General features: G+C 33.4%; 1 protein-coding gene across 3 annotated transcripts in view; it reads left to right on the top strand.

The window, feature by feature from the left end:
* MIPOL1 (mirror-image polydactyly 1) overlaps positions 1-17,600 on the top strand; it is a 325,308-nt gene that overhangs the window by 98,309 nt on the left and 209,399 nt on the right. For all 3 annotated transcript variants that reach the window (XM_077909072.1, XM_077909071.1, XM_077909070.1), the window contains exons 10-11: positions 10,905-10,938; positions 11,198-11,368. In XM_077909072.1, coding sequence (XP_077765198.1) covers positions 10,905-10,938; positions 11,198-11,368 — 205 coding nt within the window. The remainder of the gene's footprint in view (positions 1-10,904; positions 10,939-11,197; positions 11,369-17,600) is intronic.

The following is a 17,600-nucleotide window of genomic DNA, read 5'->3' on the forward strand; positions in this document are numbered from 1 at the left end:
TGTGTGGTGGTTACATATTAAGAAAAATTAAAAAAAAAAAAAAGAAAAAAATTACTGATTCTTATCTGGTACACCAGTGAATTCCATATTCCCACAGTCTTTCTAAAACTTTTGACATGCAGGATGCCTGGGTGGTTCAGCGGTTGAGTATCTGCCTTCCACCCAGGGTGTGATCCCGGGAGTCCTGGGATCAAGTCCCACATTAGGCTCCCTGCATGGAGTCTACTTCTCTCTGCCTCTCTCTTTGTGTTTCTTATGAATGAATGAATGAATGAATGAATGAATGAATGAATGAACGAACGAATGAATGAATCAAGTCCCGGGATCGAGTCCCACATCAGATTTCCTGCATGGAGTCTGCTTTTCTCTCTGCCTATGTCTCTGCCTCTCTCTGTGTGTCTCTCATGAATGAATGAATGAATTAATTAAATAAATTAATTAAATTTAATTAAATTAAATAAATACATACATACATACATACATACATACATAAACTTTTGACATGCTGTAGTGGTTTGATGTCAGGCATAATAGTCACAAAAAAAGGTGAGGGAAATACACAGAATTGTCTGTACAGTTACTTTTTTTACTTCTTCATAACCTATTGTTGATGTCCTTACTCTACCTTCCTTTATGATGCCTCTTTTCTTCCCTCACTTATTACTGCTTTCTTAGTTTATTTAAAGTATGTGGGTTCTTTCACTGCTCTCTGCTTAATATACTCATTTTGATTATTCTCTACTCTTTTATTAGATGTATTATAAACCTTAATGACACTTGAAATAGAGTAGAGCCTGAGAATCTACGTTTTTAACAGGCAACCCAGGTGATTCTGATTTAGTAAATAATGGACCATGCTTTAGATAAACAATGCTCTAGAAATTATCCAATTTTAATGTGCCTTCAATCACTTGGGAAATCTTGTTAAAATGCTCATTCTCATTCATTGATGATGGAGTGGAGCTTAAGATTCTGTTTTTCTTCAAGCTCCCTGATATTGTAAATGATGCTTGTCTAAGGAGTCAGATTTTGGTAAAGGCTCTAGAGCGTCTAGAAATATACCTGTAAGATAGGAACAATGCAGTAATGTAATATTTTATGATGATCCATCAATATACTTATTGAGTGTTTGCTCTGCCCAACATTGTACTAGGCTCCATGAGGGATTACAGTAAAGTACTAATTAAAACATTGTTCATTAGGGAGACAAAAAGTCATTAAATAATTAACATGACAGTGTTCAAGTTGTGATTAGGTGATGTGATTTGTTTTTTTGTTTAGATTAATGGCTTTTTTTTTTTTTTTTTTGATGGCTGATAGAGACTCATTCATTATAAGGCATTAAACTCATGGAATAATAGAAATAAAGAAACCAAAAAATTTTACCTGAATTCCCCAGTGCTTACTCCCAGATAACTATCTTTATCAATAGAGAAACATTATTTCAAACATTTCCTTTGCTTACATAGTTAAATACTGTTATCTACAAGAATGGATGATTGGTGGTTAAATGGATATATTCATAGAATTAATTTGATAAAAATCAAATAATTCTCTACATGTTGTTTTATTTGAGAGGCAATATAATGTAGAGGTTAACAGCACAAGATCCAGATCCAGACATTTGTATTTGAATCATGGCTCTGTTGCTTCCTAGCTGTATGGCCGTAGACAAACTACTCAGAGTCGCTGGTACTGAGTTTTTTTTGTCTACAAAATAGATAAATAATACCTACTTTGTGTAAGCTGTTATGAGGACTAAATGATTTAATATTGAAAAGTTCCTGGCTCGTAGCTAGTGCTTTGTGTTACTTGAATGTGGGAGAAATAATCAATTGAAGTGAAACTAAAAAAATTTTTGAACTTCATGCAAAGTTTTCTTAAAATAAGATATATTAATATATATCTTCATGCAAAGTTTTCTTACAATAAGATATATTAATAACCCAAAGATCCTTCAAAATGTAAGAAAAGAGACTGAAAAACATTAAGATGTTGGATCATCAATTCTTTTCAGTTTTTTGGAACATGCAGTGTTTCAATTAAATAGTACCATTTGACTTTCAGCTATGAAATAAGTTTTAAATTCCTTTTTTCCTTTATAAATTCTAGTTTTAAAATCTTTGTAAAAGTTGTATTAGATTCTGTAGACATAGTGCCACACTGTTTAATTTTGAAATTATATTTAAAAGGATTGAATAATCATTATTGTAATTTTTATCATACATTACATTTTTACACCTGATTTCTTATTTTGGGAAATCCCTGGGTAACCGAATTTTACTTTTGAGGAAGGGCTAATAGATAGGTACTTTATTCTGAGATTTAGCATGCATCAGACTGGCTTTGTGTTATTCTTAAATTGGTTATGAATAAAATTATTGAGTTAAGTATTTTTTATTCTAAATATTGTAATAATGTTACTCTATTTTTTGACATTGAGTTTGACTCAAAAGAAGTAAGGTCACAGGGTTTTTTTTTTCCCCCTTAACTTATATGGGACTTGCTTTGTTTTTTGGTTTTTGGGCTTTTTCTGCCTAGATACCTGAAGGATTCTTTGTTCTTGAAGTAGAACTTAATCATGATATTTGTGTTGATTCTCCTTTAATAACATATTTGGAACTCACACCAGGCCTCTCTAAGGACTATTTGATTCTTCTTTTAGTTCATGGAAATTATAGATTTATGAATTTTGTATTCTGTTTGTTAGAAACTCTTATTCTTATGTTGGGGCACTTTGTCTTTATTACCTGTTCAATAATAGTTTGAATCCCTCTTTTTTTCTCTGCATTCATTGTGATAATCTCAAGCCTTTTCTTTATATTAGTAATTCCAATTGTTACTATTCCTGTCCCTATTTTTTCAGGTTCATTTATTAAATTTTTATGTATTCATTTGTTGGTTTATGGTTCTCAGCATGTTCCCTATGTTTTCAACTTCCCTTTTCAATCATTTTTTTGTTTTGGCATCTTCTCTTTGAACTTTCTTTTATTAAATTCATGTTCTTATTATCTTTTAAAATACCAACCACTGGCAAGAAAAGTTTTTTTCTTTTTTTTTTCAAAATTTTATTTATTTATTCATGAGAGACAGAGAGAGGCAGAGACATAGGCAGAGGGAGAAGCAGGCTCTTTGCAGGGATCCCAATGTGGGACTCGATCCTGGATCCTGGGATCACGCCCTGAGCCGAAGGCAGACGCTTAACCTCTGAGCTCAGGTGTCCCAAGGGATTGCTTTTGGCCACCTTTCCCATATAGTCCTCTTGGCAGTGGGGTAGAGGTGATAGAGGTAGGGAAGATCTACCTGGGCTGTATACCCCTTCTTTCGGAGGTTCTGTGCTCTACCTTAGGGATTTTGTTTGGTGTCTTGCAGTGCATCACGGGCTTACTCTATCTACCTATTCTTATGTACATCCAGATTCCATGGAGTATTACTTTTGGGCTTTTATTTGTTCCACCAGTGTAGTGGAAAATGGCCCTGCCTGATGCTTCATACTTCCTTTGTAAAGATTCTTCAGTAATACAGGCTTCTTCTGTTTAGGAAGGATTTTACTTTTCTCTGGGCTATCTATGCAACTCATTAGTCTCTCAGGTTATTTCCAAGCTGTGCTGTATTAGTGAAAAATTCTCAGGTTAGTGAGCTCATTGTCTTTTCTCCATACCTGTTTTTATGGGTAAAAGGAAAAGTTAAGTGAACCCGGCCAAAATCATTTCTCTACCCTACTTCTAAAAATTACTATGTGATGTCCTGTTTCGTTTCCTTCACTATTTGACTAATTTTTTATCTTCTGTTCATATGGCAAATTTCTGTGTTTCACATTTCACTCCACTGTCTTTACTTAGACTTCCTTTTTTTTTCCCAATAAACTTATTTTAGAATACTTTTAGATTACAGAAAACTTGCAAAGATAGTTCAAGGAGTTTCCATATAGCCATCTTCCAGTTTTCTTTTTTGTTAACAGCTTACATTATTATGGTACGTACATTACAGGAGAGAAAGCAACATTGATACTAATAAACTAACTAGTTAGTTAGTTTATTAACTAAACCCCATACTAATTAGATTTCACTAATTTTTCTCATGTCCTTTTATGTTCCAAGATCCCATCTAAGATCTCATATTAATTTAGTTGCTATGTCTCCTTTGCCTACTCTAGTCATATTTTCTCAGACTTCCCTTGTTTTTGATGACTTTGACAATTTTCAAGAGTATTGGTCAGGCATTTTATAGAATGTTATTCAATTTGGGCTTTTCTGAATTTTTTTCATGGTTACATTGAGGTATTGGTTTTTTGACACAAGGAGTACAGGGCCTCTAGTGCCATTTTCATCATATTATTTCAACATTATGCTATCAGCATGACTCAACACCAGTGATGTTAATCTTGATCACCTAGCCAAGGTAATGCTTGCCGTGTTTCTCCACTATAAAGTTACTACCAACATACCCCTTTCATATTTCTTGAAGCAGATTACTTAAGTACAGCCTATACTCAGAGGTGGGGGCTGAGAGGTTAATTGAGCTCTCCTTTCTCAGGGACAAGATCTACATAAATTATTTCTAATTTTTTAGTATAGGAGATATATCTCTTCTCTCTCATTTATTTATTTGTTTATGTTAGTATAGATTCATTGATAATCATTTAATACCTTGGGTTATAATCTAATCCTGAGTTAATTATTTTGTTTCTGGAAGTGTTCCAGCTTGGCCATTGGAAGCTCTTTCAATTGGCCTCCATATCCCTTTGACATGTCCCCATCCTTTTAATTTTTAAACACTTTTCTTACTTTTTTGTTACCACAGAATGCCCCTATACATCTTTGGGATGTATAGGAATGTACCTCACCCATAGTATCAGCCATTCCTCAAAGGGCTGTGATTCCTCTTTTTGGGAAATGGTATTAGAAACCAAGATCTGGATGCTGGGTGTGCTCATTGTTATTTTATGTGACTACTTCTAGGCCCAGTCAACAGAAAAAGCCAGAAAATATATGTATGTATACTGATATATATACATGTTTTTTTTTCTACTTTTTGATGATTTTGAGTAAAGTTGCTATAAGCATTTGCATACATGTTTTTGTGGATATGTTTTCAAATCAAATGGCTAAACCTAGTAACATAATTCCTAAGGCCTGTGTTTAATTTGTGTTAACGTTAGAAGGAACTGCCAAACTCTCTTCCAGAGTGGCTGTACTATACCATTTTGCATTCCTATCAGCAGTGAATGTTTTTTGTTCTCTTACTGGTGTATTTAGCAGAACATAAGTTTTAACTATTGATGAAATTCAATTTATTGATTTTTTTTTCTTTCATGGTTTGTACTTTTGGTATTGAATCTAAAACCCATTGCTTTATATAAGGGGACACAGGTTTTTTGAAATCTTTTGTTTTCTTCTAGAAGTTATAAGTTTCATGTTTTACATTTAGATCTGTGATTTATTTTGAGGAATTTTTGTGTAAATTTTGTTTAAGGAGTTCGTTTTTATGGAAGTGTTTAGTTTTTTTTGGTTTTTGCAAATGAACATTCATTAATTCCAGTATCATTTGTTGAAAAGGCCATCATTTCCCTGTTAAATTTCCTTGGCACTTTTGTCAAGAACCAGTTCATTATATTAGTGTAGATTAATTTCTGGACCTTATTTTCTGTTCCTTTGATCTGTGTGTCTATTCCTTTGCCAATACCACATTGAATCTTTATAGTGTCTGAAGTCTGAGAATGTTAACCTTCTAATTTTCCTCTTTTATTGTAGAATTGTTTTCGCTATCCTAGTACCTTTGCTTTTCCATATGCCTTTCAAAATGAGTTTGTTTATATCTACAGAAACACTTGCCGGTGCCAAATTTTTTTAAATATAACTTTTAAAGATAGATGTCTCTTTTGTTTCAGTTAATACTTTCATTATAACTATAACTCTTCTTTGGGAGATTTGCAAGTACTGTTACATTCAATTTATTAGCTGCTGCACAGTGCTGTATTTATAAGTACTTCATGACTGTAAATCTTGTTACATAGGTTGATTACCAATTTTATTTATGAAATTTGCTTCTAAGTAGATTTTTTTATCATTTCACAAATCAAAAAAACACCCCAAAGATAACAAATTACCTTTTCATACAATATCACAACTCCTCAAGGTAGATAATGTTTGTGCTTTATGGGTGGAAAAAGCTTTCAGTGGTTGACTACTTGCCCAAAGAGTCCACATTGTAGGACTTACCTATCTCTGGCTTACATAGGCAACTCTAAGTTACCGTATCCCAAATGACACTTATTAATTCATTTTTAAAACCTTATTCTTCGTTGATCCCTAGGCCCAGTCAGTGGCATAACCATCTGCCCACATATCGAAATCAAAACTGCTTCCTCAGAGCCTCTATTAATTTTGTTTCTTAGTTTTGTTCATTCTATCTCTTTAATTGTTAGCTCTAAAATGAGCCTATTTTTTTTTTACCTTCCATTGTCTACTTTAATTTGTACATGTATTTGTTACTATTTTTTATTACAAAATATTAAAATTAGGGTACCTTGAAGCAGACCCTTTTTCATTTTGTTCTTTGTAGCATTTATATTAAGGGAAAAAAGAAAAATACTCAATCCCAAGCGTTTTCTTTTAGTTATTTAGTCCATTCAATAAATACTTACTGACTATGTACTAAATGTCAGGTTACTTGGAACACAGCATTATGGCCCCAGCTTAGTTAAAAAGATAGACATTAGATAAATAATTATATAAATACTTAAAATAATATTTTTTGTTTTTTTAATATTTAAAATAATATTAATTGATATGAGTAATTATTGGTTCTTAGGAACACTTTGTAGTCAGCTCCTACGGAGACTATTCTTTTATAGTCTACAGGTGCAAGTTGGGGAGATAAGGAAAAATCATAATAAGAAGGAAGAAAACTTTAAAAGAATAATATGTCCCCATAGTTTTAAATATCACTGTGGATGTTCTTTTTTTATTCAATTGAGGTCTATTGGTTCTGAACTTTCAATACTGCATGTAGATGAATTCCTTATTGAGGTAGAACCAATTTATAATGGAGCTTTGCTTGACTAAAAGGCGTTTTTAGAGGCCCTGAGTTACAGGTTGAAATAATACACATTATTTCACATTTCTTTTTGTTTTAGTTCCTTACTGCTTGCTTCCTGTAACCTCCAAATTCCTTCTGTCATTTTCCTTTCATCTTTGCCAGTTCTGATCTGCATCTTTTTGTGATGTCTGTTTTGTCTTATATTCTGCCACTTGTGCCTTCCCTACCCTTTGAATCTTCAATGCTTTTTTTTCTTTTTCACTTTTATCTAGAACTAGGAAAAAAGTAAAAAGGATTCAAGTTAAAATGACTAAAATTTACTTTCTAATATAGACATGTTTGTGTAAGTATATTCCAACTTTTGAGATCATGATATTCAATCTCTTCAGTTTTTTTTTTAACATACTAAGGTGGCACTGTATAAAAATTAAAGAGAATAAAAAGCAATTTGGAGTTTTTTGATTAGCTGATCACTCGTTCCTTTTATCATCTGAGGTCAAAGTTTAGCTGCTTCCCATTGAATAAGGTGAATGACTATAGGTTCAGAAAGGAAAGACATGATATTGACTGATCTAGGGATAAATCAAGAAATGTGACATTTCATGCATAGGTCTTTTCACTTAGAGTGCAAGGGTGTCAGTCAGAATATTCACAGTATAGGAAATCAATCAAAACTTGAGCCCATGGACATTTACTTCAGCAAAATTCTTACTAATTATCATGACTATGTCTAGTTAGACTGTTATAGGCATAATTTAGTCTTTGAAAGGTTGAGATTCTTTTGTATAATTATAAATCTCCTATTAATGATATATAATTTATAGTTTGTCAGCTGTATTTCATATAATATCAACTATTACTTTAAGTCTTTATTAAACCAGTAAAGCTTTATGTGTTATACATGCTGCTAGTAAATCTTAAAACCCTAACATTTTATATAAAAAATAAAAAGGCTGGTAAACTGTTTCAAATTGTCTTTTTTCTAAAAATAGGTTGTTTGTCCTATTTTTATGTTTTCTTAAGTAATACTGTAAGTAATGTACTCATAGACTGAATTTTATTTTCTGAAATCCACTTTTTTGGGTGATTAGTCTTTAACTGGATATTAAACACTCCAACTCAGAAAAATATGTCATATTGGCACTTCCAGTGTTTTAATGTTGGAGATCTGGTCTCGTTTTTCAGTGCTCTATATCAGGGATGTGCACAGTAAGAACCTATGGTGCACAGCCATCCTGCCATTCAAGTTTTATTGGAGTACAGCCACACCTATTCATTTACATATTTTTGGATGCTTTTATATTACAAAGGCAGCATTTAGTAGCTGCAACAAAGAATATACAGCCATGTCTAAAATACTGTATGACCCTTTACAGAAAGTTTGCTGATATCTACCATAAATAATCTAGTTGAGACTCAATTATGATGTAATTAATCTTTGATATCTATGACAAGTACTTCCTGAAACCTTTGAAGAAATACAAATTGGAAAATAGAAATATTAGCCTTTTCTCTTTCCAGATTCATGTTTATATTGAAAGTTGTTTATATGTAATTTTTGAAATCAGATTAACCATTTGCTCATTTTCATTAATGTTTTAGTTTTCTCTTAATGACCATTTATCACTTAACAAAGGATAATCATAGAACAGAATCGAGATCAATTATAAAGGATAATAAATAAAGCAAAATTGAGATCCAAATAAATGCTAAGTGGTTTACTTAAACCTCATGCTTTTGCATGTCAGACCTGGCACACCTACCAAAACATGATTCAAATTCACTCATCAGCAAAATGATAAATCCCTCTATATTTTGTACTTGTAAGGGCAATCATATACATTATTTATAGCTGTAATGCTAAATTCATGTGGAAAGGACTTAGTATAACCTTTGATAAGAAAATTTTATTTTCATTTTTAAAAACTTGTTAGGGAAGTGTAATATTAGACTAAATACAACTATCTTTAACTGTATCCTCTTGAAAGATGTTAATTTAAAACATTCAGATTTCATTTGTTTCTCCTTAAAGTAATAATTCTTCACCTTGCAATGCCTAAAAAAAATCGTATGAGTATCACATAGAAATTGCATGCACTCTGTTGTGTTGACTGTTTTGAATTACAAATTAGGTAACTTGCCTACACTGTTATTTTCTTCTTTATCATAGGTAGTTCTTTGGAACAAAAGAAGGAGATTTATATATCACCTTGGAATCTAAACTTTGTTCTTTTACAAAAGTTCCGAGTAATCTACTAATCTGAATGTTTAATTTTCATTTATCTTTTCATTTTAAATTATTTTTAATAAATTAATGAAATTTATAGGAATTTACATTGAATCTTCTTTGCAAACTGCTGTAATTAGCTCTTAGTCTTATTTCATCTAAATGGACAACATTAAGGTATTTCTTATTACATATGGCTTCCTTAAAAATGATCTTTTGCCAGCCAGTAACTGATAGTTAAATGCTACTGATGTTTTTCAAGTACTTTTACGTGATCAGAAGTAAGTGTAAGAATTTTGTTATCTTATCCTTTTCCCTATGTATTTTAATTGATTAAAACAGAAATGATCATCATAGATTTTATAGAACAAACTTTTATGAAGCAAGATATTTGAAAACTTGATTTATTTTGGGAGAAATGTAAATCCAAGTAGACATTACTAGTTTGAGATATATGAACTATATATAATTCACAAGTACTATATCATCCTGTTTATTTATACCATGTAAATATGTGTAGAAAGAGATTTTTGATCTATATTTTTTTTTCCTATTAAAGGTGCAATGTTCTAAATTTCTCTCAATGTAGCAATTCCATTGAGCTGTGGAGTTTGGAACAATTTTGTAATCCGTTAAGTTTCTCTATGTTTTCCAAGTATCCTTTTTTCGTGATAAATGTTAAATTGTAGGAGCCCCGATTTATGGAGTGGGAGAGGGGAGAATGTGAGAAATGGGGTGGGAGAGGGGAGAATATGAGAAAATCGGAACTTATATATCTAAACTTTTGAATACAATTTTAAACTAATGGAGCCATTTCTAAAATCTACATCATTTTACTAATATCCATTACATATTTTCATTTAATTACCAAATTTAATGGTTGCCTAAATTATGTTGTAGACATTTTCTAAGATATGTCATTTAGAGCTTCTTTACCTTTCATGTATTTGTTCAGTTTACCAACATCAAAAAACATTTCAGTTAGCCCTATGACTCTTCTAAAACAAAAATGCATTCATGAAACAAGTTTAATTTCTTAGTCTTTAAATTGAATAATTCTATATATGTAACGAAAAAGAAAATAACATTAGTCAGCTAAAAATGTGGTCCAGTTTTGGCCAGCCTTTCTATATGGTGTATTTGTTTTAGCAAATAGCAGCTGGAGATTTTCAGTTCAAATTTAGTGGTCATTATTTATCTTTGCTTTTGAGGGAGCATAGTTAAACTTTGTAATAAAAATAGTTGCCTTGTTTTATTTGTGATGAAGTCCAAAAAACTGGAGGAAATACAGTTTTTGGTAAGAATTGAAAGTCCAGGAATAAATATAATGATGAGAAGTAGTGCTTCTATCACTAGGGAACTTTCCTCATCTAAGCACATATGAACAATTGATCCTTGTAGTCATATATAGCAGTAAACATTAATAACTTAACAGTCTGAAGTCAGTGCAGAAGATATGGAGCATTATTGAAAGATGGAGTCGAGCAGGTGGCACTTTAATATGTTCAGTGTCATGGTTGACTCTAAAGACTAGTCGAATGAAATTACTTGAGGTTCTAAAGATTTAAAAAGCGAACTCATTTTGCTGCACTAAGGAAATGCTACTGATCAGGCTTTCTGTGTCCCTTTTTTCTAGGCTAGAAAATATTAACCCTGAAGAAAATGACATGGTAAGCCATTCTCTGAGGAGATTTCTTGATGTCAGTCTTATATCTTAGAGGCTTAAGTTCAATTGAGTGGGTTTCAAGAACTAAGATGTGGGAAAAAGAAGAATTGACACACTAATAATGTACATCTTTGCTGCAATATGAAAATTCAATAACTTCACTCAGTCAATTTACAATTCACATGTGCCTATTAATTAAAACCCTATATTAAATAAAATATATTAAAACTTCATGTCTGACTAACATATAATGGTGTTGGTAGACATTACAGGAATTACTGAACAGAATAAACAATGCAGACACAGGAATAGCTATTCAGAGGAATGGAGCTGTAATTGTGGATAGAATCTACAAGACCAAGGAATGTAAAAAGAGAATAACTGCAGAAGAAATGAATGCAGTGATAGAAGAGCGGGATGCTGCTTTGTCTCAGGTAACTGCATGGATCCGTAAAAGCATTTTCCCCCATTTCTTTTCTATTAAAAAATGACTTTTCCCCCACATAGTCTTAATTCAAATTAGTTTTTAGCATATGATTAATAGCACAATGATTAGATATGGTAAAATAGTCACAAATTTTGTTAGACCATTCTTCAAATACATGCATCCTCATTTCTTAATAAAACTGTTAGGTTATTATAAAAATTTAGTTATATCCCAAAAAAAGAATTTAGTTATATTCTTTAAAGTAATCACTTTTATATGAGATATCTTACTTGAGTCGCAGTTTTGTGAGGGCTGAGATTATGTCTTTATTATTGTTTTATTCCCAGTGCCTAATTCAGTGCCTTTTAGTAAACATTGATAAATGAACCAAATTATTAGTGTATTCTCTTCTGAACAGTACTTACACCTTCCTGCTCTAACTGAATCCTGATTACTTCCCTGAGGATGCTGCTTCTACTGCAGTCCTCTCAAGTAGTGATTGTATTCCCTCCCACAGCACTAATACGAGTGGGCTAGAGGCTTGTTCCTCCGCATTAAGTGTTTTTACATCATTGTTCCTTTTTCCTCTCTAAACACTTCTAGCTTTGAAGCTCATGCATCAGATTGTACTACCCACTAGGCACTCCTGTTACAGTCCTATACACACTCCTGTGTTACTTCCCTTATTTCATGAAGATCTTAGGATCTATTTCACTGTTTCTTTAGCCTACTCTTGTGGTTTTGAATTATGAAAAACATAATTCTTGGTGATTTAAATATCTATACAGATGATTCTTCCACTCTTCTGGCCTCTCATCTTGAATTTCTCTCTCATCATCGCGTGTTCTGCTGTTGGTGTTCCACCCTATGGTCATATCCTATTCCTGACCAGCACTTATTATCTTTCCAGCACACTTAGCTCCAGAATTCTGACTTGCAAATTTTCAACTTCTCTGGCACCTATTTCTATTAATTTTACCACTTATTTACCTATTCCCTCAGGCCGTCCGATGTTCCCACTTCCCTCTTCACCTAGCTTAGATTCCAGTTATCATCAATTTACATATAATATATCAGTTCTCTTGGCTTTTTGTCCTACTCACCAAGCAAAACTAAGCTTTATAAATTTAACTTTCTGCCTGTTCTGCACCTTCGCAGCTTTACATGGCAGAAGAATATCACACAGATTTGCCAGCTAACCCTTAAATTCATGACCAAAAAATAATAATAATAATAATAAAATAAAATAAAATAAAATAAAATAAAATAAAATGAAAAATTCCTGACCATTGTCTTTAAGTAGGCCCATAGTGTTGCCCAGCATTTTTCTGGCCTTTTGTCAGTCCATTCAACTCTTCCCTTTAAAGGACTAATTTATCTCCCTACTTTCTCCTTAAATACCCAACCTCTCCTCTCCAATATAAAAAAGAACTTCTGTGGGCAACCCGGGTGGCTCAGCGGTTTAGCGCCGCCTTCACCCCAGGGCTGGATCCTGGAGACCCAGGATCGAGTCCCGCGTCAGGCTCCCTGCGTGGAGCCTGCTTTTCCCTCTGCCTGTGTCTCTGCCACTCTCTCTCCCTTTCTGTGTGTCTGTCATGAATAAATAAGTAAAATCTTTTTTAAAAAATATAAATAAATAAATAAATAAATAAATAAATAAATAAATAAATAAATAAGAACTTCTGCTTTTCCCACACCATTTCATCCACCAGGCTACCTGCATTTGTACCCTTGTACTCTGCCTTTTGCATTGTATTTATTACTTAGTACACACCCTTGTTTAAGGACAACGAATTTCTGTATTAGTTCTTGTCTTTCTTGCTTGCTTAACATGATCACTTAAATCATTTGCCCTTTTTCTCTCCTACTTCATAAAATGTTTCCTAGTGGTTTCTTTTATCTAAAATGCTTTACTGGGATCCCTGGGTGGTGCAGCGGTTTAGCGCCTGCCTTTGGCCCAGGGCGCGATCCTGGAAACCCGAGATCGAGTCCCACGTCGGGCTCCCGGTACATGGAGCCTGCTTCTCCCTCTGCCTGTGTCTCTGCCTCTCTCTCTCTCTTTCTGTGTGTGACTATCATAAATAAATAAAAATTAAAAAAATAAAATAAAATAAAATGCTTTACTATCTCCCATGGAGGCTGGATAGAAGTTTTGGTAAGGCGTGGTATACTTGTAGCTCAGCCTGGTACTTTTGGTAAGGCTTCCCAAACAGCTGATACTCAGTAGGACCCGATTCCTGGCAAAGCTCATACTCTAGTGTTTATGACCTCAGCATTGTAAGACTGTGGAAAACTCCATTAGGCTTTTCAGTGTTAGGGCTTAGCTTTTTCATTTCAAGCCCTTACAGGTTTGGGATTTATCAAATGATTTGAGGCAGAAACAAGTCTCAAATCTCCAGTTTTTTTCACTTCAACCCTGTGCAACTCCCAAAAGCTTCAATGATTTCTCTGTGCTCCAGTATGAGCCCTCTGTGTAGTCAAAGCCTTCCCAGCCCCTTTCCCAGACCTGGAATCTTTAACCTAAGGGGCAAAATAATTGCTGCAGAACTGCAAACCACTCTCTTAAGAATCTTAGCCACTCAAGTCATTCTTGGACCTGTGGCCTTCTGAGATCTCTAAACTGGATTTTTAAATTTCTTGTTTTTTGGCTGGAGCACTGTTTTGCCACAAATGATTTCATCCTATCTGGATATGGAGAACTGACATTTACCCTCAAGGTAGATTTGGAAAAAGTCCAGAAATTTCGAAAATGAGCAACCTTTTTTACCATGTTGTGTTCTACCAGCAGTATGCAGTCTTGAGTCATTCAGTATATAGTTGAAGAGATAACCAAAACTGTTTTTAGTGCTTGGAAACAATTATAGTGTGAACTCAAACATTTGATTTTTTTAATTATTATTTTTCTTAGCAAAATAAACACATAGAGTATAATAAATATTGACTTCTACCTATTCCTTCTTTTTCTCTTTCCTTTGCCCCCTGCCTTTACGTAAAGATAAAGAAATCAACTTTGGGCAATATTTTGTTTATAATTGGGCATGTCTTTGTTTATAAATAGATATTATCCATCATTGCAGTATATTTATATTTATCCATTAATATATTTATTATGTTTTATGAAGAAGTAGTGGTTTATTTTAATTATTTTAATGTGCATAGTTTTCAAGCTCTCTGGCCTAAATAGTATTCATTTTAATTTTTATGTCATAATCATTCTGAAAATGAACTTTTGAATTACTGTTTATAATTCTGAATGGAAACTTTTTTTCCTTAATTTTTTAAAATAAACTTTTTATTTTGGAACAGTTTTAGATTTGTAGGAATGTTTCAAAGGTAGTACAGTATGGAGTTCCCATATACCTTGGACCTGGTTTTGGTTTGCCCTGCTTTTGCCATTGCTCATTACTGTGGTAAGTTTGTCAAAATTAAGAAACCCACATTGGTAGATTACTGTTAACTCCAGACATTATTCACATTTTACCAGTTTCTTATTAAAGTCCTGTTCAAGATTCAATCTAAAGTACCACATTTCATTTAATTGTCAGATCTCTCCAGCCTCCTCTGGTCTGTAACAACTTAGTACTCTTTTTTTTTTTTTTTTTTTTTTTTTTAATTAAGACCTTGATGGTTTTGAGGATATTTGCCAGATATTCTGTTGAATGTCTCTGATTTTGGATTTATCTGATGATTTTCTTATGATTAGGCTAAGATTTTGAGTTTTTGGAAAGAATTCCACAGAAATTTGACCTTCTTTTTATTTTATTTACTATTTCTTAAAGATTTTATTTATTTATTCATGAGAGAGAGAGAGAGAGACAGAGACACAGGCAGAGGGAGAAGCAGGCTCCATGCAGTCCCCAATGCAGGACTTGGTGCTAGGGCCCCAGGATCATGCCCTGATCTGAATGAAGGCAGATGCTCAATTGCTGAGCCACTAGGTGCCCCTGACCTTAATTTTAGAGCTGTTATTTGTCATCAGATAGTTTCTAATTATACTATATCTTTTGTGTATGCCACGGTTACCTTAGTCCAATTCTTTGTAGCTATTAGAAATCTTTGGATTTAGTGAGGATTTTTTGATTTTGATATATTTGCTGATTTATTTTGTTTCTGAAATCAAGTTAAAATTTATTTACTTGAACCTGGCCTTGTTAAAATCTTATCTTTTTCTGATGAATCCTAATATTCTTTTTATTCAAATTCTTCTCTCATAGCTTTTCTATCTCAAGCTGAGAAATGAGCACCTTAAATCTTCTATAGGATGAATTAAAATTTTTGTAATTAGCATTTGTTTGATTAAAGAATTGTCTTACCAACGTCTTTCATTCTTTCTTATCATTTTTTGGCCCATTAATGCTTATATAGTTTATTTAAATTACAGAACTTGTTGGTATTATGGGATAATGCTAGGAACTTCCATTTCTTCACTAATTTTTCTGGGATCTTAAGTTTCATAGAACCCTAGAAGCCATTTAGTTAAACTACCCACAAAATTGAGGAATCTTATCCATGACTAATTTTCAACTTAGTTAAGTATCCATTTCCTCTTAGTGTTTTACTTTTGGTTCTTATATTGGCCTCAGAACATTGAGTGATAAATTATATTACATCAGATATATTTTAATGTTTACATAAGCAATAATGTCCTAATTCGTATAGCTAATCTTCGAGGCACTAGTGGATCCAGGCCAGATACCAGTAAGCAACAGAAGAATAAAACTGGTCAGGATTGGCAATTCATTAGCTTTGAGACCTGTCTTTAATATAAGCTACAGTAATTCAGATAATCATTTGTATTAGTTTGGGTTCTCCAGGAAAATAGAACCAATAAGATATATATAAACAGATTTGCTATAAAGAATTGGCTCGGGCAGCCCCGGTGGCGCAGCGGTTTAGCGCCGCCTGCAGCCCAGGGCATGATCTGGAGACCCTGGATCGAGTCCCGCGTCGGGCTCTCTGCATGGAGCCTGCTCCTCCCTCTGCCTGTGTCTCTGCCTCTCTCTCTCTCTCTTTCTCTGCATCTCTATGAATAAATAAATAAAAAATCTTTAAAAAAAAATTTAAAAGAATTGGCTCATGTGTTTATAGAAGCTGAAGAGTTCAAGATCTTTGGTCAGTAAGCTAGCTACCTAGGAGAACTAATGGTATAGTCCAGTCTGAGTCTGAAGGCCTGAGAAAACAGAAGAACTGATGATATAAGTTCTAGTCCAAGTCCAAGTCTGAAAGTTAGAGAAGACCAATGTCTCAGTTTAAAGACAGAGAGAAGTAATTCTTACTCAATCTTTTATTCTGTTTAGGCCTCCAAATGGATTAAATGGGGCAGCCCACATTGGGGAGAGCAGTCCATTTTGTTCAGTGCACAGATTCACATGTAATTCCATCCAGAAATATCCACACAGACACACCCAGAAGTAATGTTTAATCAAATATCTTGACCCTGTTGCCTAGTCAAGTTTTCATATAAAATAACAATTATACCCTTCCTAGGAGTTATAGCTAAATTAGGCTAATTTTTGGTTTCCAAGAATAGGCATAAATATGGGCAGGGCCTAGCGACAGGAAGCTAGACCTCATTGGTACTTGTAGTTGGTAGGATAATATTGCAGAGATTTTCATTGATTGGAACCCAGCTGGTACCTGGTACATAGATGAGGGGCCCAGTCCTGAGAACTGAATAAATTAAGCATAGGTATGGAGGTTGGGAAATAGACTTTAGCCAGATGAGCCAGGGGCACTGATAAAATATATTCAAAACACCAAAGCAAGGAATTTGTCATAAAGACTTAGAGTATAGCAAGGATGAAGAATGAAAGTGGTAATTTCTCTATGTGCATGGGTGTTTGTAATCAGCTCCAGGCATAATGGATACTATGCTATGGATCTTGAACTTATTTCACTTTTACCTGCTGATAAGAATTGAATTTTGTGTTGCCAGGCTTGATCAAAGTTAGTTTATGAACTATATGAAAAGGAGCTTGCAAGGTAAAAACTTTTAGGGTTAGAGCATAAGGAGGCAAAAACAGATAGTAGTACTATTTTCTCTCTCCCAGATTAAACACTCAACATCCTTTGTCCTTTCCCTGGGCTTCCTTTTCTTTGTTGTCTTCTATCAAGGCTGAATTAGTGATCTGAACTTTTATAACCTGAGCATCATGTAGACAATCTTAACTCACCATTGTTTTTGGAAATGAGTCATTACAAACGTCTAAAATCAATAACAACTCTTTTAATTTGTCACC

The sequence above is a fragment of the Canis aureus genome, chromosome 9 (genome assembly GCF_053574225.1).
Source record: "Canis aureus isolate CA01 chromosome 9, VMU_Caureus_v.1.0, whole genome shotgun sequence".
Classification (NCBI taxonomy): Eukaryota; Metazoa; Chordata; class Mammalia; order Carnivora; family Canidae; genus Canis; species Canis aureus.